Source organism: Passer montanus, unplaced genomic scaffold (assembly GCF_014805655.1).
Source record: "Passer montanus isolate IOZ18808 unplaced genomic scaffold, ASM1480565v1 scaffold5, whole genome shotgun sequence".
Lineage (NCBI taxonomy): Eukaryota > Metazoa > Chordata > Aves > Passeriformes > Passeridae > Passer > Passer montanus.
This window is the reverse complement of record NW_024369929.1, coordinates 4801288-4824957: the sequence shown is the minus strand read 5'-3', so window position 1 is coordinate 4824957 and position 23670 is coordinate 4801288. Positions and strand designations below refer to the sequence as shown.

At 39.1% G+C, this 23670-nt stretch overlaps 1 protein-coding gene across 12 annotated transcripts in view; it reads left to right on the top strand.

Moving 5' to 3' along the window:
- Positions 1-23670, top strand: part of TCF12 (transcription factor 12) — a 158672-nt gene that overhangs the window by 119182 nt on the left and 15820 nt on the right. For 6 of the 12 annotated variants that reach the window (XM_039723404.1, XM_039723408.1, XM_039723402.1 and 3 more), the window contains exons 10-16: positions 9951-10056; positions 11163-11302; positions 11625-11769; positions 13289-13353; positions 17419-17497; positions 22127-22200; positions 23126-23197. In XM_039723404.1, coding sequence (XP_039579338.1) covers positions 9951-10056; positions 11163-11302; positions 11625-11769; positions 13289-13353; positions 17419-17497; positions 22127-22200; positions 23126-23197 — 681 coding nt within the window. Of the gene's footprint in view, positions 1-218; positions 485-9950; positions 10057-11162; positions 11303-11624; positions 11770-13288; positions 13354-17418; positions 17498-22126; positions 22201-23125; positions 23198-23670 lie in introns of those variants that run through there. The other 6 variants (XM_039723410.1, XM_039723411.1, XM_039723409.1 and 3 more) reach the window with 4 other exon arrangements.

Below are 23670 nucleotides of genomic sequence, written 5' to 3'. Positions count from 1 at the left end.
CGTTTGCCAAAGTTGGAAGCAACTTTAGACAGAGCCAGATGGCCGTGTGGCTGGAGCTGCATCGAGCAGCGTCTGCACGGCCACAAGTGCTCTAATTTAATTAAAACAAAAAGCAGACGATTATCTCGGGGCTCAGGACGTGCCCATGTGCGGGTTCCCTGCGGCCCCCGGCGCGTAGGGCTGCGTGTGCCGAGCCCTCAGCGCCCGCGGGCCCGAGCGCGCCTCCTCCCGGGGCCGGGGCCGGGGCGCGGAGCGGGGGCTGGCGCGCCCCCCGCGCCCAACCCCCGCGCCGGCCGGAGATGGTTCAGTCCTGCTTTGCATAAGCCGCCTTTGAGCGCTCCATGTGCGCGGCGGCGGGTGGATGCCGTGGGGAGCGGGAGGCGGCGCGCTGAGCCCGGCCCGCGCCAGCCGCGCCATGTACTGCGCCTACCCCGTGCCCGGCGTGGGCAGCAGCTCCCTCATGTACTACTACAACGGCAAGACGGTGAGGGGCCGCCTTTGTCCGGGGCCGCCGCGCCGGGCTCGCGCAAGTTCGCTCCGGAGCCCCGGCAGCCCGGCTGCGCTGGGGCGGGAGCTCCCCGGGGGCGCACGGCGGCTCGGGCTCTGAGGGGAGCGGGCTGGGCCGGGGGGCAGCTTTGTGCGGCGGGGCACGGGCGGCCGCGCAAGACCCGCCGGCCGAAGTTTGTGTTCCTGCGTGCCCGCGCCTTTTCTTTGGGGGTTGCGGGTTCGGCCGGGGCTGTTTTGGGTTTGTTTTGAAGCAGGGCCCTGCCCGAGCGCTGCGGGGCTGCCCTGCCCTGTGCAGCGCTGCGCGGCCCCCGAGCCCCGGGCCGGCCGCCAGCGCTGCCCTGCCCGCCCGGGCGCTCGCCGCGGGAGTTCGGAATCATCAAATGCTCCTGCAAACGCGCCAGGGGGGGAATGCGGATCCCGCAGGGGGGGAAAAAAACCTGTGTGGATTTAACTTAGTGGAAGTTGAACGAGGTATTTCTGTTTCGTGGTAGATACTTCTGTTTTTTTAAATAAGAACAGCAGTTCTGATTTTTGTGTGTAAAAATTAGCATACGATGGTAAATTAAGAACGGTGTGTTTCTTCCAGTCTGTTTATCTTGTATGTGGTTTTGGCTTTCTTCTGTTATAAAAATAGTATTAAGTAGGAAAAGGGGAGATGCTGATACTGATCTTTGTTTGTGGCTTTTTTTTTTTTTGTTTTGTTTTGTTGCTTTATTGCTGGTCCACGTCCCGTGGGCCTGTGTGAGTTTTGCTTTCATTAGTAAACTTCTTTTTGCCAAGATTTTTGCTCAATGGTAATTAAATTATGAATCTTTATATTCCTAAAAGACGCTGTGTAAGAGCTTCTTGAATAACAGCGAAGACACTGGAGGAGAGGTTGAGGAATCAGTAAAATCGCTCGGTCTCTATTTCATTTCCTTTGGTATAAATGCCAGCTGTCTTTCAAATATGAAATGATTTTTCTTTCATGTCTGCTCCTAGGCTAAAACAATCTGTTTGAAGTTTTATGTGAAGATATATATAAGACTTAAGTAAAATTAACTATACAATACCCCTGAAGCAAAGGGAATATAACTTGCATGGAGTTTTGATTTTATTCTTTCTAGAGCACAGATCACTCTATTACAACATTTCTCTTTGTTCTTGTAGCAGGAAAAAAGGCTTTGATCTTATTAAGTATTTCCAGGCATATAGTGGATGGAAGTGCTGGTACTGTAGGAGGGCATGGCTTGAAAATTGATAGCATGTGCCTGTTATGGGTCAGAGGTGACCTTTATGAGCTTGAAAACTTAGTAAATAGATGACAAATCATATGATCATCCTATATCATGTTGCCCAAGGTTTTATTTAATTTTTTTAAACATCTTACTAACTTTTACCACTGTTTCTCCGAGGAATACTTCAAGTTTGCCTAAATTACTAATTTAAATATACATAAGGAGGTTATGTGGAGTTGTGGGATTGGTTTTTGTGTTAGTTTTTTTGTGTTAGAAGCATGCCTTTTGGTGTGTATGCCAAATCTTTGTATGAACCTTTCTACAGTGAGAGAACAGTACATACTCTAATTTTGATGTCTTAGTGCTTTTATTTGTATTGTGTGATAAATTAGTAGTTGCTAGCATGAACCTCATTGTTCAAGTTGATGATTTTTATTTAGATTATTGTACTACATTTTGGGTGCTGGCATTCCTCGGTACCTGCTAATGTATATAAAATCTGACCTATTTACTCACAAAATAAGTGAGAAATCACATGTAGAATACATGTAAACTTTTTATTAAAATTGTTTTCTTCTTTTCAATTTCTTTAATTTGTAAGCCAAAACAAAGCTTAATATTATGCCTAAAACCAGGCATATGAGCAGCCCAATAGATGATTCGATGGGGACTGACACATCTATTTAAGCCTGAAATATAAATCTGAGGCTTTTAGTTTTAGAAGAAGTTCAGTTTTTTAATTTTTTTTGTTTTGGGAAGTACCCATCAAAGTAAAAAGTCGTGGTTTAATACAAGAATCTTGCTGAGGAGTGAAATTTTACTGTTATGTGTAATAGGTGCTCTAGGAAAAAATATGTATTTCAAGGATCCCCTTCAAATCAAAAAGAAAAAACACCTTATCTGTTTCATAAAGAAAATTAAGCACTTGCACTGCACTAGACATAGCCTAAGCTTTTTTATTGTTGTTGTTTGGGTTTTTTTTTTGGTTTTGGTTTTTTTTGCCCTTCACCTGTTGACATATAGAAAATACTCTCAGTTTAAGGAAATCTTAGAACATTTTCATATACAGCTTCAGGAAAAAAAATTAAAACGATACTTAAAAATTGTTTCTATCAATGAAATTTTATCTTCTCTTTCACTCAAGAGCCATGCTGCAGACCTCAGCCCCCAGATATTCAAGATACCTAATCTCCATTAAAAATAAAGCTGCAGAAATATTTAGGTAGAGGTAATTGTGCAAATGTAAAATATGCCTTTTTGTGGGTTTATTTTATTGTTTTTTTAAACTAATGCACAATTAAGCAAAGTTTGTCATTCACTGTTGCCTTTTCATTTTGATTTTAGGAAGTGCAACAGTACCAAAATGATATTTAATAGAAGTCTGATACAATCTTTGTGTTTAAAAGAAAAATAGACTTGCATGATTTTCACTGTTTTCAGTTCACCTACAAGTATAGAAATAAGTTGGTTATTTTCTAAATGCAATGTAGAATTATTTTAATATAGATGACAGTGCAGTAATGTGTCAGTTATCACCAAAATTAATAATTTTTGAAAAAAAATTATTTTATTTTATATCACCTATTACTACTATTTCATATGAGAATAGATTTGTGAGTATAGTTACTTATTATTTTATTTTGTGCATTTTATGGGTTGATTTAATATACCAGTCTATGTACATGTATATTTTATTATTAAATAAATATTTATTTTTCTCATCATAGGCTGAGATTGAGCCCTTCTCCAAGGTGGAGAGCCTGCATCTTTTACAGTAGATTTCTACAATGCCTATTTAAAAAGGACAAAAAAAGTCAGGAGATATAGGTATTTTGCATATATGCAGTGTGCTGTGATTTGCTTTTTGGTGAACTAGCTTATCTTGGGATTTTTTTTGAGAAAATATTCTTTTCCTTGAGAATTTCGAGAGTGTAAGAAGCCTTTTATAAACACGTTGCTGATGAGCACATGTGTACAGATGAGCAGATACAGAGTGTGGGGAGAGCTGGGGGTGTTTGGGGTTTTAGGGCCGCAGTTGCCGCTCTCGCGGCCGGCACTGAGCGTTAGGGCAGAGCGCACGTTCGTGGTCCTGCGTGATGCTCGGATGCACGACAGCGTGCCTTGCTGTGCCTGGCATGCAGTAAATAATGCTCTAAGGCTTCCAACGTCCATGGAAAATGTTTTCGGTTTGTAAATTTTGGAGCAACCAGGTGCTAAGATTCAATTTCGCTTTTATTAGTATTGGGCCAGCTAGTACACAGGGAGGAAGGTACAATTAAAGCTGTTCTGTACCATATGCTGCCCACAGCAACTTACACAAGGTCAAAGCTAACATTTGTGAGTCAGGACAAATATAAGATCATCTGGAAAATCTCTAGGGGCAGGCGGCTGTGGACATTGAATAAAGAGAGGTAGTAAACACTGGTCAGCTGGATTTTTATTTCTTTCTGTTTCTCGCTCTTTTCTTTCCCCTCCCCATCCCACTGAAAAACGATGAGTTACGATTCATCAGCCCAGGAGAGTTTTCCCTGCTCCACTCCATTGGGCTGAGCTGCCAATCTGCTGAGCAGCGGTCCCCTGCCAGAAGGGTGTCTTGTCTGCAACAAGCTTTATGAATGCTTTCAAGTGAAGGTTATGTCCGTTTCCTTGGGCACATGACAGCAGCCAGGATGGGCTCAGGTGCTGCATGGGCAGATCTGTATTTCTCAGAAGCACCAAGGAGGAGCACGCCCCGTTTGCTCCCTGCCTTGGCTCCCATTAGCACGTGCACAGCAAGGTCTGCCTGGAGAAATACAATAGTCTGTGTTGGAGGTGCAGAACCAGAGGGAAGAGAGGGGCAAACAGAGAAGATGGGCTGTACCCACTGCTGCGTGTTTCTGGGGGCACTGCTGCTGCTGGGGATTCCTCCCCCAGCTCGGGCGGCCTGCTGAAATACGGGAAACAGGTTAAGAAACAGGCAGAGTAGCTTCAACTGTTCTGGTTTTTGTTTCCTGAAAATCTGAATTCAATCAGGAATTTTTGAAGACATAGTTGCATGTGTCCCTTAGTGACAGCATGATTTGAAGAGTGTGGTGAAGAGATTTTGCTTAGGAAATAAAATATAAAAAGAATCTTAAAGCACTATATAAACACATATTTCTTCCTAATGTTGTTTTTGCTGTCTTACCTTCTTTTTCTTCCCCTCTCTAGTTCACACTACAATAAAAATAAAAACTAATACTACTACTAATAATAAAAAAACAAAGCAGGCCAAAAGGTTTCTCATTACTGAATTTGAGATTTTTGCTAAGTTCGTCTCTCGCTTTTTAACATGACTTTAAAATTGTCATTCCCTAGGGAAGAAGCTAGGAAGTGCTTGTGCTGTGTATCATTACAGTGGGATTCTGCATTTCAAAAATACCCAAATAGGCATGTATAGCATGCCTAAACTGCATAAACATTTATTTAAGATGGAATTCAGTTTAGCTACTCTAAGAAGTTTGAATTTTATATAATCCTTAAAAAATATGGTTTGATTTGCAGACAGGACTGTTCTCTTAAAGGAGTCTTTTATTTTCGTTTTGGATGGTGAGAAAGGTTTTTTAAAAACATGGACCTTTACACCTGGTGTTGGAAACAAAAGTATCTTTGAAGATGTGGTGATACTGATTTAGTACACTAGGGCTCTTCATTTTATCATCTTGCTTAGATATCAGTCAGACAAGGCTTTAGACTGGATCTTGCGTTTGGTTGCGTTTTTGAAGCTTCTGTCTTGCTGTAAAGATGAGTATAGAAAACTGTAGTTAATATTCTACATTCCTGAAGTTTTAGTGCATGATTTTGTCAGAAATACAATAAACATGAAAACAAGTTTCCTTTTCCTAGAACTGCCTTTCAGCAAAATTAGCTTTTGCTGCAAAACCTGCAGATAATACTCTGTAAAGTTCTGCCACATGTACAAATCATTCATCAGTGCGCACTTGCATGACTGATGCTGATGGAATGCAGATAGGCTACTTAGCAGAGTTTACAAGCTACAGAATAGGTTATTCATCTTTACTGGTTTCAAAAAATTCTGTCTCAAGCAGCTTGACAAATATTTTCCTGAACTTCCAAGAATTGCTAATAACTATGCTTAAATGAGTAACATAATTCATAATTTCATAAACACTGTGTGTGATGGAAGCCTTGGTCTTGAGATAGCATGAGCTCATCGGAAGTAAGTTTGGTTGCTTCACTGCTGGTTTTTTAATCTGCTTTTAACATTAATATTAAACATTGATAAATATTTAAGAATTTGAAACAGGAAAATTGCCTGAGAGGATGGATGCCAACAGGACTCCAAGTGTTATATTTATTAAATGCATTTATAGAACAAAACTTGGAAGTTTTATGTAGCATAAAATTTGGTGAATCCAGATCTTCAAATTACTGTTGAAGTTACTGGCACTCGTATTAGTAAATAGAAGCAACAGTGAGTAATGTTTTAGATATATTAGGTCAATATAAGTTTCATGGTAGTGTTCATTACCTGTGGTAATCACCAAGGCAGATTTCAGAACTGGGATGGTGCTTTTGTTTTGGTTAAACAAATCAAACACATTTTTAAAAAAACCCAAATCAAAAATCTGATGTCGTACATCTAATATCTCTTCAGCTCTGAATCAGACCCCATCACTACCCCAGATAAAAGAAATCTGAGTTGTCATCCTTCTTTTCCTGCTGGAGAGACATAAACCAATTCAGGGTGCAGGAGAGACTGATGTGGGTCTCTGACTTGTCATCCTCTGCAACTCGTTTGTCCTGCTTGCCTCAGCGGAGGCTATCAACCCTTCAGGAGCACTGCAGTGTTAGGGTTGATGTATATATTAGCACAGCTCCAGAAAAGTCGAGTCCAAGACTTGATAAGTCATGTAAAAAAACTGGTTTTGGCTTGCGTTTATCGGAAGGGAATTTCCCATTCATAATGGGAGAGTGTTTTGCTTGTCAGCATGGAGGCACGTTCGGTGCCTTTGGGCACAGTGCTTTTGAGGGGATTGAAGATGGGCTCCTCTTCTACCTGCTGGAGACAGCCCTCTTCAAGGAGACTGCAAACAGGCTGACCTTTTAACAGTATTCCTTCCTTGTCTTAGTGGGAATGTCAGCCAGGAAAAACTGGTTTGATGCCTCCTGGATGTCAGTGTTATCAGTTTAATAGCTAAAAGAGGCCGTCTTGATCAGCCACGTCATATTTTTAACTGCCTTACTCAGCTGTTGCAGAAGAGAAAGCCCTTTAAGTAGGACACCAAATCCTACTGGGGAGCTGCTGCACAGCCATGCCAGCAGCCACAGGGGTACAGTTGGCTGGGTGGGGGTCCCACTGCTTGTGTGCCTTTCAGAGTGAGCAGGCTGCTTTCCTGATGCATTGCTTCCCCGCTTAAAAATAAAATTTCATCCTTTTTGTCAACTTTCTTGTTGAAAACCTTTGTATTTTACATCTCATAGACTTTGGGTTAATTTTAGTAAAATTTCTCCTTTGCTTTTAGATTTTGTTTGTAGTAACGCAGCACAAAAATTATGATTAGGTCATTAATCAGAAAAAACCCGGCGCTCATCTGCAGGTGATCAGATGACATCAGAGGCCTGGTTTTAATTTGTGGGTAGTTCTGATTGTAACTAAAAGAGACTCGCTCCTTTTGTGGAATTGGCTGGCTATTTCCCCACATCTGGAGTTAATGAAGTCTTTGAGACCACATCAGTTGTGTTTCGCCGCAAGAACCCTTTGATCTGAAAAATCTAGACTGGCACAAGTGCAGCTTCATAACATTGCAGCTATGTTTTTGCAAGCTATAGTTAAGATACCAAAACAAGCAGAAACTATATGAAGTTATGTGTCTGTGCTAAGACTTTCATGTAGCTGTTTGGAAGGGCCTCTTTTACGTTTATATAATTCATAACATTTTTATTATGTTAATGGCTTGTACATACATATTTGTAAATTATACATTAGTTGGAGTTCTTAATTCCCCTTTTGAGATAGCATTTAATCAGTTTTTATAAATCACCCAATTATGTAAAATGCTAAAATTTCAGTCTGAAGCTTATATTTACAAATCTCATAGATAACGTTGCAGTTTAAAAGAAGTAGAATTCGTCACTGTAGGTGACTTCGCATTAATCAGTGTACATCTCCATGGCAGTGCTAAATGTCATAAAGCTTTGTTTCCACTGCTGTCCTGTGACAGTGATAGATTATCCATCAGCTATAGCATATGCTGTGTTATTCTGCACAACAGAGAACTTGTAAATTAAGCCCAGTTTTACCTAATATGTTTGCAGTCTTATGAGTGCGAGTATTTACAATTTGACAGAGTGACATTTCTGTTAAAATATGTCCCAGGCATGGAATATACATGCATTCATCATATAGAGTAAATACATATGTACTGTGAACATTGCTCAGGATGTATTGTCATTCTGTCACTCAGGTCTGGTAAGCATCTCTATTTTACGTCTATTTCATAAACTGAAAAATTTCGAGTAAAATATTGAGCAGCTTTCCGAAAAGCTTCCTTTCAGAAAAAAAAATTCATTTGTTTTCAATAAAAACCAAAGGTAAACAAGCATGTAACTTAAAGTTGTGAGTTTTGCACTTGACTCCTCCTAACCAGGTGTCTGTTTACCTGCTGCCCTTTCCATTACAGGGCTCATCCCGACAGCTGTGCCCTGTGCCCGTGCCCTGTGCCCTTGTCCCGGTTCCACCACTGTGGAATTGCCGCGATTTTGCTGCGATGGTGTTGCTGTGGAGCGAGGCCGAGAGCGCAGTGCCCGGGTGCGGGTGATGTCAGAGGCGCTGGCTCGGGCACATCCCGGCCATTTGTTCCCACAACAGCAGGGCTGCAAAAGCCTTCGGCAGCGGGAGGAGGGGGATTGGGATGCAAATGGAGCGGGACTTGCCCACTTCACTATCCTCAATGTCCCTATGAGAACAGTCAGCCTCTGGGAGGACAATGGTTCTTTTTTAGGGGAACTTAGGCTTTTTTGTTGGTTGGCTTGGTTTTCCTGGCCCTTCTCTTGCTTGGTAAACAACATCTCAGAAAGAGCAGGGAGAGTTGTGAATGCCGTAGAAACATATGTGTGTCTGTACGTGCATAGGAGGGGATCAAAATAATCACTTTTGAATGTTAGGGCACAGTGCTCTTTTTAACTTGCATTATATAAGCTTTGAAGTTGTGAAATTATTCATCATATAGGTTTCTATTAAATCATCTGTATTTAACAAATAAGATAAACAGTTAAAAATACCACATTTTTTACTTCATAGCAAAAAGATGCTCCGGTTTTGATGTTAGATTTTTTTATATTTTTTGCTGTTCTATATGTTGGTTTGCTTTTTATTTAATTTATCTTCTAACACACACTAATCATTGCAATATTCAACATAGAACAACTAATTATGGGTAAAATCCTCGACTGTGTGAATACTGGGCCTTGTTCATTTTACTGAACTTATTCCTGAATACACTTTATATTTCTTCTTGGAGTTGCTGCAGTGAAGGACTTTGAGCCATTATGTTTATTTGGCATCTTATGTTTTTAACTTGAAAAGAATATTTGTTGCTCCCAAGTTGAGAACGGGCATTCCACTGGTGTGTTAACACTAAGAAAACAATAGTATTGCTTTTCTTTAATGCTAGGCCAGTGTGAAAATTACAAGCTTGCTGTTGCAGTTTTAAGATTATTCCTGAGGACATGCATGCGTGTATTTCTGATGGCTCTCCAAAGGCGTGCGAGTTTCTGAATGGATGATAAAACGGCTGCATTAAAACCTTCCCATTTGTCACTAGATGTTCTTTTCTTTCTGATTGTTGGGATGCCAGCTAATTAAATATTCAAATAGGCATACAGTTGTTTTAAAATAAAATTTGTTTGGGGCCCAGTTGTTTTATCTTGCTTTTTTATCTTGAGCAACAAGTCTGTGCGAGTCATGTACTTAGAAAGCGAAATCAGCATTCAGGCTTTTATCAGGCCACCTGGCTGAGTTGGCACACCAGAAAGTGTGTTGTTAGGATCATTCTACTGTAGTTCCTCTGTACTGTGGCAACTTGCTAAAAAGCAAATAAAACAAGGGCAACAAATGCTGCGGCTTGCTACACTGTTCTTTTTTTATTTGTGCTTTCTCTCTCTATATCTGTATGCTGTTGTGGTTTTTTTTATGCACGACACCCAGTTATTGCTAACCTGCTTTTATTGCCCTCCAATATGTAGGTGTATGCACCATCCCCAAGTTCTGATGATTTCAACAGAGAATCTCCAAGTTACCCATCTCCTAAGCCACCGAGCAGTATGTTTGCTAGCACTTTCTTTATGCAAGGTGGGTAAAATGTCACTTGTCCTTCAGGCAGAAATCTGCAGTCACTGTTTTACTGGGTGAACAGAGAAGTGTAAAGAGAGCATATTGTGCTAGAGCCTATGGTTAAGTTTTATATACTTTTGAAACAGTTAGATGAAGGGAACTGTCTGTTGATGTAAAGTTTTTCTCATGACATTAACTGCTGACTGAAATTTAAAGGGATTACACACCAGGCCAGATGGACAGAATTCCCATCCTTTGATTTGTAGAGGCTTCAGAGCAGCACACTGGAGTGATAGAGAAAAATGAGGTGGGGGCTTATTGACTCTTCTGGAATTTGACTGTACAATATCAGCTAACAGTCTTATGTTCTCAAATGCTTGTATATCTAGCATGCCAGAAAAAAGGGAGTTGCACTGAACGAAACAAGAGCAGAATCCATTTCCTCAGCCTCACGTCACACAATTAGCTTGTGCTGCAGTCTGGTGAGGGTTTGGAGCACACTGAGCTCAGTGTCTCAGTACGGGAATTCACAGAGCACTTCAGTTTGTGCTGCAGAGGGGAAACTGCACTGACACACAGGCTGAGGCTTATGTAATGTAGTCATTTCAGCTACTTAAATCTGCTGTTTTGAAATGTTTTTATATTTTTGTGGTGCTACGGTATCTTAGACTATAAATTGCTTGTTTTAGGTAAATAGATGTTTTGCAGTGTATGTTTATAATGAGTTCTGTTTGGCCAAACTTCTTATCCCTCCACCTCCTTTTTTATTATTTCTTTCAGTCTGGACTTTTTATCAACACTCTTGATTTAAATCTGGCCTTACTGAAGGTCTGTGTAATTAGCAGAAGTGCGTGGTATTTTCTCAGCTGTGGTTGGATTGTATTTCAGCTATAAAGCCTGTGTTGTTTCTTTGGTTTTTTAAAAATAAATATAGCAACAGTGTGGTGGTATGAAAATAGAAGATGCAGTATAAACTGGTCACCATTTCCCCACTGATATTAGTCTCAGTAACTGAATTCTGTATTTGTTTAAAATAATCTTGTAAAGGAACAGAGAAATTAGTGTTCTTCAGTAAATGCATTTTTCTTGTTTTCTTTTCTACTGAAAAAATACTACAAAAAAAGATGGGACCCACAATTCTTCTGACCTCTGGAGTTCATCCAATGGCATGAGCCAGCCTGGCTATGGTGGGATGCTTGGAGGCTCCTCTTCCCACATGTCCCAGTCCGGCAGTTACGGCAGCCTGCACACACACGACCGTTTGGTAAGCCTCAGCACACATTCATCTCTTTGGAGTTGTGTATGGAGATCTGACTTAGGAGAATTAACTTCTCGTTTGCTGCTCATGTATGTCATTTAAAAACCCAGTTAGAAATCACAAACTTTGTGTATTATTAGATTTATGTCGTTTTAGTTATGTCTGTTGTATAAATAAAAATCTGTGGCTGTGTAGTGGTCTGTTCAGAGGTTGGATGAGTCCCTTTCTTCTGTAATAAAGAGCTAGGTGTTACATGTTTGGTATTTTAAAATATCAACATTTATTTAAGGACTACTTAATGTCTTACGTCTGCTTCTCTTCTCTCCAGAGCTATCCCCCGCATTCAGTCTCACCTACAGATATAAATGCCAGTCTTCCTCCAATGTCCAGCTTCCATCGTGGCAGTACCAGCAGTTCACCTTATGTAGCTGCCTCACACACTCCACCTGTCAATGGATCAGATAATATCCTGGGTAAAAAGTTCTTCCTGATTTTTTTTTTCATTTTACAAGAAAATGAAATTTAGAGCTGCATGACGCACAAAATTAGCAAGATTTAATTTATGGCATGCTTGTAGATCAGGAAAAATTCACCACTGTGATATTTCTGTCCTCAATATGGCTGAGATAAGGCAAATTGTTTTTCAGTCAGCTTAAGACTTCGCCATTTATTTGCTTTCACAGTCAAGCCTGTGCTCAGGGACTGGATGTGTGTGACTTAAAGGCCACTGTCCCTCCGTAGTTCAGTACATGTGTGTGTCTGTGTAGGCAGTTCTGGCACTGAAGTTTTCAGAGCTGCTGTGTCACCAAAGCACTGCTCTGGAGAAAGGCAGGAAGGCTGATAAAGTGCATCGTAAATTCCTCTCTTAACAGTTTCAGAGATTACAGAGTAGCCAGTATGGTGGCTGGTTTAGTCTCCTCTGTGCTCACCTAGGAAGCAAGAACTGCAGGATGGTCTTCTGTTCCTTGCACATATTTGCTCGACTTGAGATACAGCTGTAGAAGTTAAATGCCTGTAGATGCTCCTTGTTGGTTTGATAGGATTTGCACTTAGCTTCATTTTAAGGAAGTGGAATTTAAAAGTTAGGGTAACTATGTTAGCTTTGATCTGGGAACATGTTTTACACCAAGATCTTTAAACAGAACCCGGTTAGTGAATCTGCATGGGAAATTCAGACTGGAAAATCCAAGTTTGTCACAAATTTGGAAAGAGTGAACACTGCATTATTTAGATTTCTGATGTGAATGACTTACATTCACATTCAATACATTTTTTGGCTTTAGAAGTTGATAATTGGAGAAAGAAGATATGCTTTTGAAGGGTCTGTCTTCTACAGCAAAGCAGATATTTCTGAGGATTCAGTTCCTCTCTGTGTTTCCAATTGGCAGGGCTTCAGACTTCCTCTTGGCTTAATGGTGTGTGGAGCAAAAGGGCACGCAAAGCTGCTGACATGCAACTGAGAGCAGGGGTGACAGAAAGCTCCGTGCATCAGAGCTTTTCAGGGACTTTTTCAACTAAAGATGAGAGTACAACACAGAGAATTAGAGCAGGGGGAGCAAGGAGACACACAAGGAGCTATCCTGTGAATTTGGTTTTAAGAATTAATTAAATGTGCAGCACTTCAGTGATAGCAGTTTAGAAATAAGCTGCAATAATGTAATTTCCTGATTATGATTTTCTTTTTCATATTTCATTAAAATTAGACTATGATCCTAGAAAATAATTTGTCTTTTTCTAGCTACTTTCACTTGTTGGCCCTTAAGTTATCATGGTGATACTATGTTTGACTTTTAAGAGGAGAACATCTAAATGTAAATCTAATTGTTTTAATTAAATTTTTAAGTCTAATGATAACTGATTCTATTGACACTGACTTCCTCAGAAAATCCATTTAAAAAGTGGTTGCTCAACTCTATGTGATGAATAAAATAATAAAAGTAAATAAAATTTCAGCTTTAAAAATAAGTGTTGGCTTTACTTTCCACATTACAGGAAACAGAGGAAATGGTGCTGGAAGCTCACAGACAGGTGATGCACTTGGAAAGGCATTGGCATCTGTAAGTAGCAGTTAGAATATTCAGGTCTGAAACACATATTTTAATCCCTTATTTATATGTCATTCATTTGATAATATCAAATTAGGAATTTCCAGATATGAAGTCAAAACAATGTACAATTTCTTATACTAGAAAAATGTCCTTTTTAAATGCAAGTGAAAATGCTTTTATTTGAAGAAGACTCATTCTGAATTCCTTTTTCTTCAGGTGATCAAAAGATTTAAGGCAGATCTGGTTTAAAAAGCTGGTTAGACAAAGTGAAAGATAATCACAAAAAGTTAATTTTAATTTTTTTTCTGTAAGATTTTAAGTAAAGTCAAATATTTTTAACATGAGTCTTAGAGCAGATCCTGCCTCTAGGTTTAAAATGTTTTCTCAGTGGTCTTACAAAACTGAGAGGTTTTGAGTGCTGTATTGTATAGCTATAATCTATGGAACAGCCTTTAGAATGTTGTATATGCATAAATTTAAACTTTAAACTCCTGTTGGAATAATGTAAAACATGGCAAATATCTTCGATCTACTGTAAGTTCTGTTTCCATATGCATGCATACAGTAATTATTTTTTCATTAGTACAATCAGATGTACTTTTTATAAAAGTGTAATTGATACACAGCAGCAGAAATTTCAGAATTGGGAATGGTGGCTGGGGAAACTCTTTGTATTTCTTGTATGGAGCAAACTTTGCAGCCCTAAATGACCATCCGTGTGTTGGGTTCTGCATCCCTCACCTCATACCAGTGAATGCAAATGTCTATGTTCATGCAGATCCTGTTACCCTTGCATCCCTCAAAGGGTCATATGTTAAAAGATTACCAGATCTGATAATGTCTGTAATGTCCATATTGGGAAGGAGAACTCTGACCTACTGGCTTTGAGGAGAAAAATGGCCCTGTTGCTTTCGGGGATTCAGCAAGTAGATAACAATTTGGGAGTCCAGAGGGCAGTTAACGCTCTCTTTTGGTCTGTTTGAGACCTGTCAGAAAAGAAGGGGGATGGCTTTGCCTCCTGGAAATGGCAGTGCTCACATACTCCAGGCTGTTCACTGCTCTGCAGATGTATTTGGGTGTCTGCAGTTCTGCAGCCGGAACAAGATTTCGTTGTTAAGTCTGACACGCTGGCCAGTTAGACCTGCGGGACTTAGTGACATTTTCCACTGCTCTCCTTTTCTAAATGATTTTCTCATCCTTTCAGGTATTTTTGTCCAAGTCACTAGCTGAGAAAGCCAGGCTGATGTTTTGAGGAAAAACTAAATATATTGCGAGTGGAAGTCAGGGCAGAAATGTTTAATCTAACTGGTGGGTGGGCTCTGGTTGTCATAGAAACTTGTTTCTGTCATCCCGTGTTGTTGCTTGGCAGGAGCAGCCAGGTCATTCCATAAATCATTTCTGTCATAGCTGATGGTGATGCATTCCATCTGCTCTATCAGTGCATGCCATAGTCTGCACACTTCAAATCCCTCGCCTCATCCATCTGCTTCCCCCGCACCCCGCACCACGCGCACCCAGCACACTCCCCGCGCTCCTCAGCGCGAGCGAGCGCTGCGCCTGGGCGAGAGGGAGCTGGGCTCTCCTGCAGGTGAAGCTGACACACATGAATTTTGACAGCTAGGAAATCAAGAGTATTTTTCTGTTTGAACAAAGTTTTATTCAAATACTGCGATTGTCGTGCCTTTTTTTCCCCCCCTAAGATGCCACTGTATTCCTTTCTGTTTTGGCTTTAAATGCTGCTGCTGCAACTGTTGAGAGGAATTTCTAGTTCTAAAATTCTGTTGATGTACATCTCACAATAGGCCTTTCATGTGTGAAACATCAGAGGATACGACATTTGTTCTTCAGTTTAGGTATTAAAGACCATACAGAATAGTATGTGATTAAACATGTAAGGCCAGATAATACATTTGCAAAGGTTCTTTTATTTTAGGTTTAAGCCTGGATAATTGTGGTCTTAATCTCAGGGTAGGCAAGAAAGAGAATTGTACATGAAAGTATTTACACAAAGTTCCCAAAGCCCTGTGGATTATGCATTAGTTTGGATAATGAACTAGTATAGATAGAAAGAAAAGAAAATCTGGGTATTCGTGCCATTTCTAATGTGTTTCCCTGAACATTTGCCAAACAATAACCCTTTAAGATTGTGCCCATGGAGGGTTATATGGCAGGAGAAACATCTGGTTTATTTCATTGCCTAATGCCAAATCAAAACACTTGGTCTTTAATTTAGAGGAGATCAAACAGGAGGACTGTTTAACTTTGTTGATTATATCAGACCTCTTTGTGATAACTTATGTTTTGATTCCTACCTCAGCGCTAGGGTAAAGGCCTTTGTACCGTCTCGGTAGTTAAATAGCCACTGGTCCCTCCACAAAAGAAAAGAAAATGTAGGGAAGTTGACTTCTAAAAGTAATTCATGAATTAAGTTTCTTTGTTGCTTTAGACTCAATAACATTAACATAACAAAGCCTAACTGAAATGTACACTGTAGTGTTTAAAAAATTGGACTAACAGCTCCGAGGTTTGGCTCTGCAGGCTCTCAATTGTGCAGCTTTTGTCTAAGAGCCTTTTCATTAGACCCTGGCATATTGGCACCCCACTGATTGGAATGGACCATGACTGATAGGAGGAGGAGTCTCATTTGTTGCAGTAAAATGAGTCATGTTACCGTTTAAGCCTGGCAGAAGGTGTCAGGGTTGTTCATCATTGGTCATTTAACAGCACAGCAGCCAGGGACTGCATGCAGAATGAATCCTGACCTCGTATTTTAGTTGGGGCTTTGCTGTATTGTAGATTTTCCCTGTTATAAAATACAGCAAAATAAAATCGGCAGGTATGCCTGTGGAAAATGAGCAGTTTCAAAGAAAACTTTGTGGCCTTTATTTTAATTTTCTGTATCTTATCTGTCTGAAACTCTCTGCAGTTCTTTTACTGACACCCAGGATTTATTTTTATGCTGATGTACAATGCATGAATTTCCTCCGGTAGTATGAGGTAGTTTGTTCTAAATATATTTCCTTTCTAGCATGTATGAAAAGGAGGAAGCTTTTCCATTAGGGAACTGATGGTCTTTTCTAATGGAAAAGTACGATATACCAGGAAGGAGCATGTGGTCTATCAGGTCCTGGTTTTGTCAGTTCAGAAAATACAATATGGAACTTAATGAAGTTATTGTCAGCTAAATGCTGAAATGTCATATTGTCTGTGAGAAGAGACATCAACCACACTGCCAGTGAAGATTTTTTTAACTGCCATCTGATGACTAACAAATCCTGGTCTCTGCTCAAGTAAAACAGGTTTGAACCGTTGACCTATAAAAATATGTTCTGAAGTCCATAGTCAGCCTCTAAATCTATTCATTTCCCTTCATAAAATGAATTTTCCCAGTGTCTTGAGATTTTAATTTTTAATTAAAGCTTTAAGCATTATGTCTTCTTTTTCTACCAATAGTTTTTTATTTCATTATTAGCAAGAAAAGAATTGTTGTAAGTTGAAGTTTAGTATCTCAGGAGGCCAGTTGATACTAAAATAAGAGAGAAGCATGTTATGTGCTGCAATACAGTGCAAGAGGAACAAAATTTCAAGTGTTTTCTGTTCGGTAGGTACTAATAATAAAAGAGCCTGAATGCTTTCTTGGTATTTTGTTAAGGATTAATTTTTAGCAGATAACATGTGTTGACTGCTAAAAATCTCTCTCTAAAGTTTGGAAAGTCATTATTCATTGGCATTTTCCTGAAGTTTTGTTTGATATAATTAGCTGTGTACTGTGAACTCTTATGTGAATCGTTCCCCTGCAGAGACAAAAAGGCTGTAATTTCTGCTGGTCTTAAATGAGCAGGAAGGTCAGTTATACTTGTGTCACTATGAAATACAGACTGTGCTTATTTGGACAGCTGCTTGAAAATGAAAGTTCTTGAGTGTAATAAAGCAGAGCTGTGATTGAAGGATCAAATTGCATTTTTTATCAATCCAGAATCAAGAGTGACAATTAAAACATGAAAAAGAATCCTAATAGCTTTTTTTCCTGTATTATAACATATATTGATATATAATCTCTTTGTCTGTCATCAGATTTATTCTCCTGATCATACCAGCAGTAGTTTTCCATCGAATCCATCAACACCAGTTGGGTCACCATCGCCCCTTACAGGTACAGACTGGCCATTTGTCAATACCTTGTTTGTGGTTTCGAAAATGTCCTGTTGGGAATCATAATGAAATCAGCATTAACTTCCTTGCATAACTGCTTGTGCATTTTGGTTATTTTTTCATTGCACAAAAGAAGATTTATAAATCCAGGTTATTAGACATTTTGTTAGGGGCATTCACTTGAGTCCTGGCAACTTGCTTTGAAAATTACCTAATTAAAATAATGTTTGGAAGCATTAACTAACCATACATTTAAGGCCTATAAAGATATCTGTACAGATTTGCACTGTTTGAGAGGAAGAAGAGTGTGATTTGATTTGGGTTTTTTTAAAGCTATATGTTAAAGCTCTGCGGCAGCTTTCAGTGACAAACACAGCAGATGTGTGTTCCCTCTAATGAAAATATAGTAGGCTATGAGACTATCCAACTTGTACACAAGATAGCTTTTCATTCATATATTTCATGAATGTTTGCATTCTATGGGAGAAGAATTTCTGGCATTTTTTAAAATAAATGCTGTGTGTTGCAGCCACCTCTGTCACCTGTGCTTTGTGTGTTTGTAGTATGAATGTGGGAAGAAGCATTCCAGTGTGGAGATGAACTGTGGGCAGCTGCCTACAGCTATTAGTGGTAGTGCAGCTTTCACAGACACTGTGGCCTCAGCTGTCTAGTAAAAGTTGAACAGCTGTTCTCCATATAGAGAGGACTGTGAAAGCTCCATTGACTTAAATTTGTTGTTTAACAAAGAACTAGAATTACAAGTAAGATGATGTAACTTTAACCCTGTTCTTTCCTATAGTGCAATTTGTTAAATTATTTAACATTTATACAACAGTCTGTTTCCCTGTTCTCTGTTGTTTAATATATCCCTGCAGGCTTCTGGCCATTGGTCACTTTTTTGTAAATGATGTGCTTCTTATAAAACAATAAAATTACCTTTAGGTGAAAAGGGTACAGAATGAGCTTAGCTGAATGCTTTTGTCATCTAGAAGAATAAATTAGTAAAGGTATTGCCTGCAAAATGCAGTCATAATCATATGGCTGTGAATATGCATATCTCTGTATGCAGTGTCACTCAAAGCCTCCATCATTCATGCTTCACTCCTGTTTAATGGACACTGCTCTGCTTTTCTGTGGATGTAATGGATTAATGAATATCTGACATGGCTTACCTGAGCAGCTGCTTTGGGCATTTCTTTTCTATTACTGAATAATCCATGTTGAATTGAGTAATGATGGGATTAATGGGATTTTTGATTTAGTGATTACAGTTGACAAAAATGTTTTGTGTATTTTGTTGTACTGAAAGGGCAGATCAGACCAGAAAATTATTTTTATTTTCTTTTTAACATCAAAGCAAGTATTGAAAATGTTTTGTGGCTGGAAGAAAGAAGTTCTGACATTTCAAAGTATTTAAAATTTTAAAGATCCCAAAGAGGTTTTTTTCAAGAGTTGCCTAATGAGATGCTGCACCTCGTGTTGTAAGCATGAAAACACTAGCTGATTTCTGAGTTTAGAATACAAATTTGAGGTCACTAAAATTTGTGTTTTTCTTTTGCTGTTGTTGTCTTTGCCTGTTGCAACCTGTATGAGATGTACAAAATTGGCACTTTATGTTCCTTATTCTGGATTCTGTTGGTTAAGACAGTAGTAGACATAAGCAAATAATAGTGAAATCCTTTTCAGGCTCAAACTTAGCATCTGCTTCACATTTATACCCTCCCACCCCCTTTAATTTCAGTGATACAGAATTTATCAAGCCTTTGGTAAATTGCTCCAGTAGTTAATTACCTTCATTTATGAATCTGGACTTTTATCTTTATTCCCAGATGAGTCACTAAGAACACGGTGAAGCACAATGTGAAGTAATTACTACTGCATTTATTACTATTTATACTCCTGGTAGCCATTTTCTGTCTTGACCCAAAAAGTTATTGCAGATAAAACAAATGTTTTATGTGTACTGAAATAATATATTTTGGAGCATTTTAGCCTTCCTTGTCATTTTCCCCTTTTGCAGTTGGGTTTTTGTTTAGTTAGCATTCATGGTGTTACAGATTGCTTAAGTCATAATTTGCCCGTGCTTTAATTGTGAATTACGGTAGGAGTACTCTGTTTACCAGGGAAGGCACTGACAGATACCAACGTCATGAGACCTTGGGGTTCATAAGCTCATGACTGACTCTTTGGCTCTTATGCTGCTGAATGAGGATTAATGACGTTTTTTAATTCAGTTAAGTAAAAGCTTGGAGAACAACTTGATGAAAACCCCCAAGTATTATGAGACAATAGTGCGTGTCTCGCCTGCCCTGCCCTCATTTAATTTCTAATTTTACATAAACATGCCCAGAGCTGAGCATCTTGCATAGTTTTAATGATTGTGTACACGCATGTGAAGTTTATATAGGGATCTGAATGGTGGGAGCCTCGGTATTTTAAGAATCCTTCTGCAGGATCAGAGGCATTCAGGAGGTTTGGTGGGTTCTGAGGATGCAAAGCCAGCCCTCTGCAGCTCTGAGTGTGTTTGAAAGGGGAGCCAGAGGATTAGTGTTGGGGAGACTGGGGGTAAGAACAATACTGCAGTGATTGCTGTCGGTGACCCCTGTAAATCCTAACACTTGCCTGGCTTATTTGTTTTTTAATGCTGCTGTGTTGATGCTGCCCTAAAAGCTGCAGTTGTTAATTGCAGGGCTTGTGGTGCCAGGATGCTTTTTAACATAATTGGTGGATTTCATGCACAAACTTCTAGGAGGGGGAGTGGAATGAGGCAAGCAGGAAATCGGTGCCATCTGGCAACCTGCAGCCATGGAGGCAGAGTGCCACCGCTCGGGAAGAGCCCCGGCGGCGCGAGGTGTCACTGAAAGCTGCAGGTCACACTTGGGTTGGGCATTGCACAGGAGGAGTTGGATGTTCCCCCCCTTCCTTTCTTTTTGTCTCCTTCGTGAGATGCCCCACTCACAGTTTTGTTCTGGGCTTACACTATAGAAATAGGACCCTCTTCAGTTAAAGCCCCCAGACGTGTTGGAAGAGGTGCACAGGCTCTCAGTCTGTGTGCTGCTCACCTGGCCACCCTCCTGCTTAATCCTGAGCTGCTGCTGTGCTGCAGGGAGTGGTATCTGAGTTCTGATACCAGGAGTGCTCCTGACCACAGTCCTGGCTCTAAAAATGGATCTCTGAGCCGGGAAAAATTTGAACATTATGCCGAACCACAATGCTCCATAGTTTTTTCATTAATGGTTGTGCAAAAATAAATGGGACTCTGAGCATTATTCCCAAGTTCAGGAATGACAGCAATGCAGACGGAGACTACAGGTCCAGACCCAGAGTAGCTGTTGTGTGAAGTGAAAATCGGTAATTATAAACTTACTCACTGAATTCTTTGTATTTTAAAAGAGAATTCCAACACAATTATGGCAGCTCTGGACTTTCATGAAATAGGAGATTTTTATTATTTTTTAATTAGAAAGGAAATATTTGGGTATTTTAATAATTTTAATAGCTATGCAAGCTGTACTCTTTTTGTTAAATAAAACCTTGTCTTTAAAAGGTAACTACTTGCAGCTCTCTGAACAAAGGAACTGTAATGTTATTAAACCTTTTCCCAGTTTTCCAGACGCACAGCTCTGGCTGTTATTGAAAGAACAAGCCCACAGGCTCTTCCTTTAATGAGCTGCGTTGGATTGTATATCCATAATTTATTAATGTAATTGCTTTATTATTACATTTGTATGGCTGAAAGGAAGCTGTCTCTAATGGCCATAGAATTTCATGTAGTATCTTTATAAAAGATGCATTATTAGTTGGTGAGAAAAATGCATGTTGTACTACTTCAGGCTTTGTGTTAAAAGTACTGCTTTATTAGTTATTGCATTTCATGTCTAATTATTTTTTAAATTTACATGATAATTAGGTATATTTATGTCAAATTAGAATGGCTGTGTTTTTGAATTTGAAGTGTATAGGTAATATGAATTTAATTGTCAATTTGTTGCACAATCGATGATTTCTTCTGCTGTGATTTACCTTAAGTATATCTGAAATACCAAATGGGAATGACTTAGATGTCTTTTTACTCTTCTAAATTTGGAATGCGTTGTAATCTAAAATGGTATGGTACATAACTAGACTAGATAAAGCTTTTAGATCCAGTTTTAAAGTTTTGTGTTTAGTAGAGGGGTGTCATAAAAATGGTTCTCCGGTTATTCTTAACTTGGTGCCTATTTGATGACTTTAAATATTTTTGTTGTGTATTTTAACAATATAAAAAAATGCACCTTCATATACTGAACAGAATCTGAAGAAGAATTGAGCAGATCTTTTATGGTGACACAGGCAGAAGCAGGTATTTCAAATATGGGATGTGTGTGTGTACTTAGTTCACTTTTTAATGTTGAAGTACTTAGACGATGTCACCACTTTTGTCACTGACAGTGATCTAACCCTACAGATGCCAGAATATGAAAATTATCCCTCAATAAGGCAGAATGAAGGAATTTGTCCTCCTTTGTATACCCATATGTTAGCTTACCTTTATGCAGAATATGCTGGGTTTAATTATGTTGAGAAATACAGTCTCTGCTTCCCACTTCTGCTGTGTAAATCTGTGCACTAACCTAGACAATTTTGACAGGTGCCAGTCAGTGGTCGAGGAGTGGAGGACAAGCCCCCTCATCTCCCAGCTATGAAAACTCTCTACACTCCTTGGTAAGAATTGTTGAAAGCAACATAGTACTTTTTACTTAGGAGTTGAAGGCTTGGTTTTGTATAAATCCTGCATATCATTAAAGGAAACAGTAGGATAGCATTACAAATGAATTCTTTGCTAACAAATGGCCTGTTCAGTTGAACAATATAAGACGTGCAGGGTGTGTCTTTCACCATCTGTTCCTTGGGCATCAGGCTTCTGTGCTGAGGACAGCTGGTGCTAAAGCGCTGTTATGAGATTCTGGTACCTTTTCACAAATCCATAGCTAATTCTTATCTAAAGTTCAGTCTGGAGAAAGATAAAGACTTCATGCCTCCGCATTTACTTGTCCTTCCCCCTCTCTCCCTCAAATGGCTGTCTCTAGGGCTTGTTTGCATTACACTGTTATTAAAGTATTAATACATTTTATTTGTAATTATTATTTGTTGTTGGGAATGTTCATTTATTAATTAAACATTTTACAGAAAAACACACAGGCAGTAATCTACAGCATTGTAAATTCTCTTCTTTTGAGGATTCAGCAGAGGATTTCAGTTACTGACTTCCTTCTTACATTTCCGATACAATATTGGGAAGGAAACAGGGAAAATTTGAGGGAAGGTTTTGATTACTTGCTTAATATTTCTAGTTTCCACAGATGTAATTTCTATTTTTTTCTGTCTAACAAGAATAAATTAAAAGTTAAATCAGATTTCTTTTCTTCAATATTTTTGCAATTAAATATAATTGTTATGTACATCTTAGAATCCTAACATAACTGCAGTATTAAATATTAGCCTTTTCTTATCTTAATATAATCAGATCTCTGTTGCATTAACTTGACTAACAATTTATTGCTGACATGCACATCAGCTGTTTCCTCACCTCTTTTTTGAATTAATCTTAACCTGTGCTTTGCTTCCTGTTCTGTCTTGACTTTGCCAGAAAAATCGAGTTGAACAGCAACTTCACGAGCATTTGCAAGATGCAATGTCCTTCTTAAAGGATGTCTGTGAGGTACTATTTCACTTTAGATGGTGCCTTTTTGTGTTTCAATTAATGCTTCCTTCGGATTCCCCATTAAAAACTTAAATTAGTGTAGTGTATGACCCATCTTTTGACTCCAACATCCTGCTATTTCAGTTTCTAGAGCTGCAATGTCAGATTTGGTTTTTCTTTGGGTTTTTTTTATTCCTTTTAATACAAGAAAGTAATTAAAAGAAAGTAATTTTAAGACAGACTTCGACAGTAACACAAATAACTCACTTTTACTTCTGAAATACCTAATCTGTTTGAAGGTCCATTTTATAAAATGGTAACTTGAAATTTTGTCCAGTTTTTTTTTTTTTTTTGTAATGCAGATTCTCAAAAAAACACTGCCTCTCTTAATTGTTTCCAGCATGGTGAGGCTGATTTTATGATCATTCTTTCTTGTCCTGCATTAGCTTATTTTGTAGCAATTCCTTTTTTTTCTTTTCATTCAGTACAAT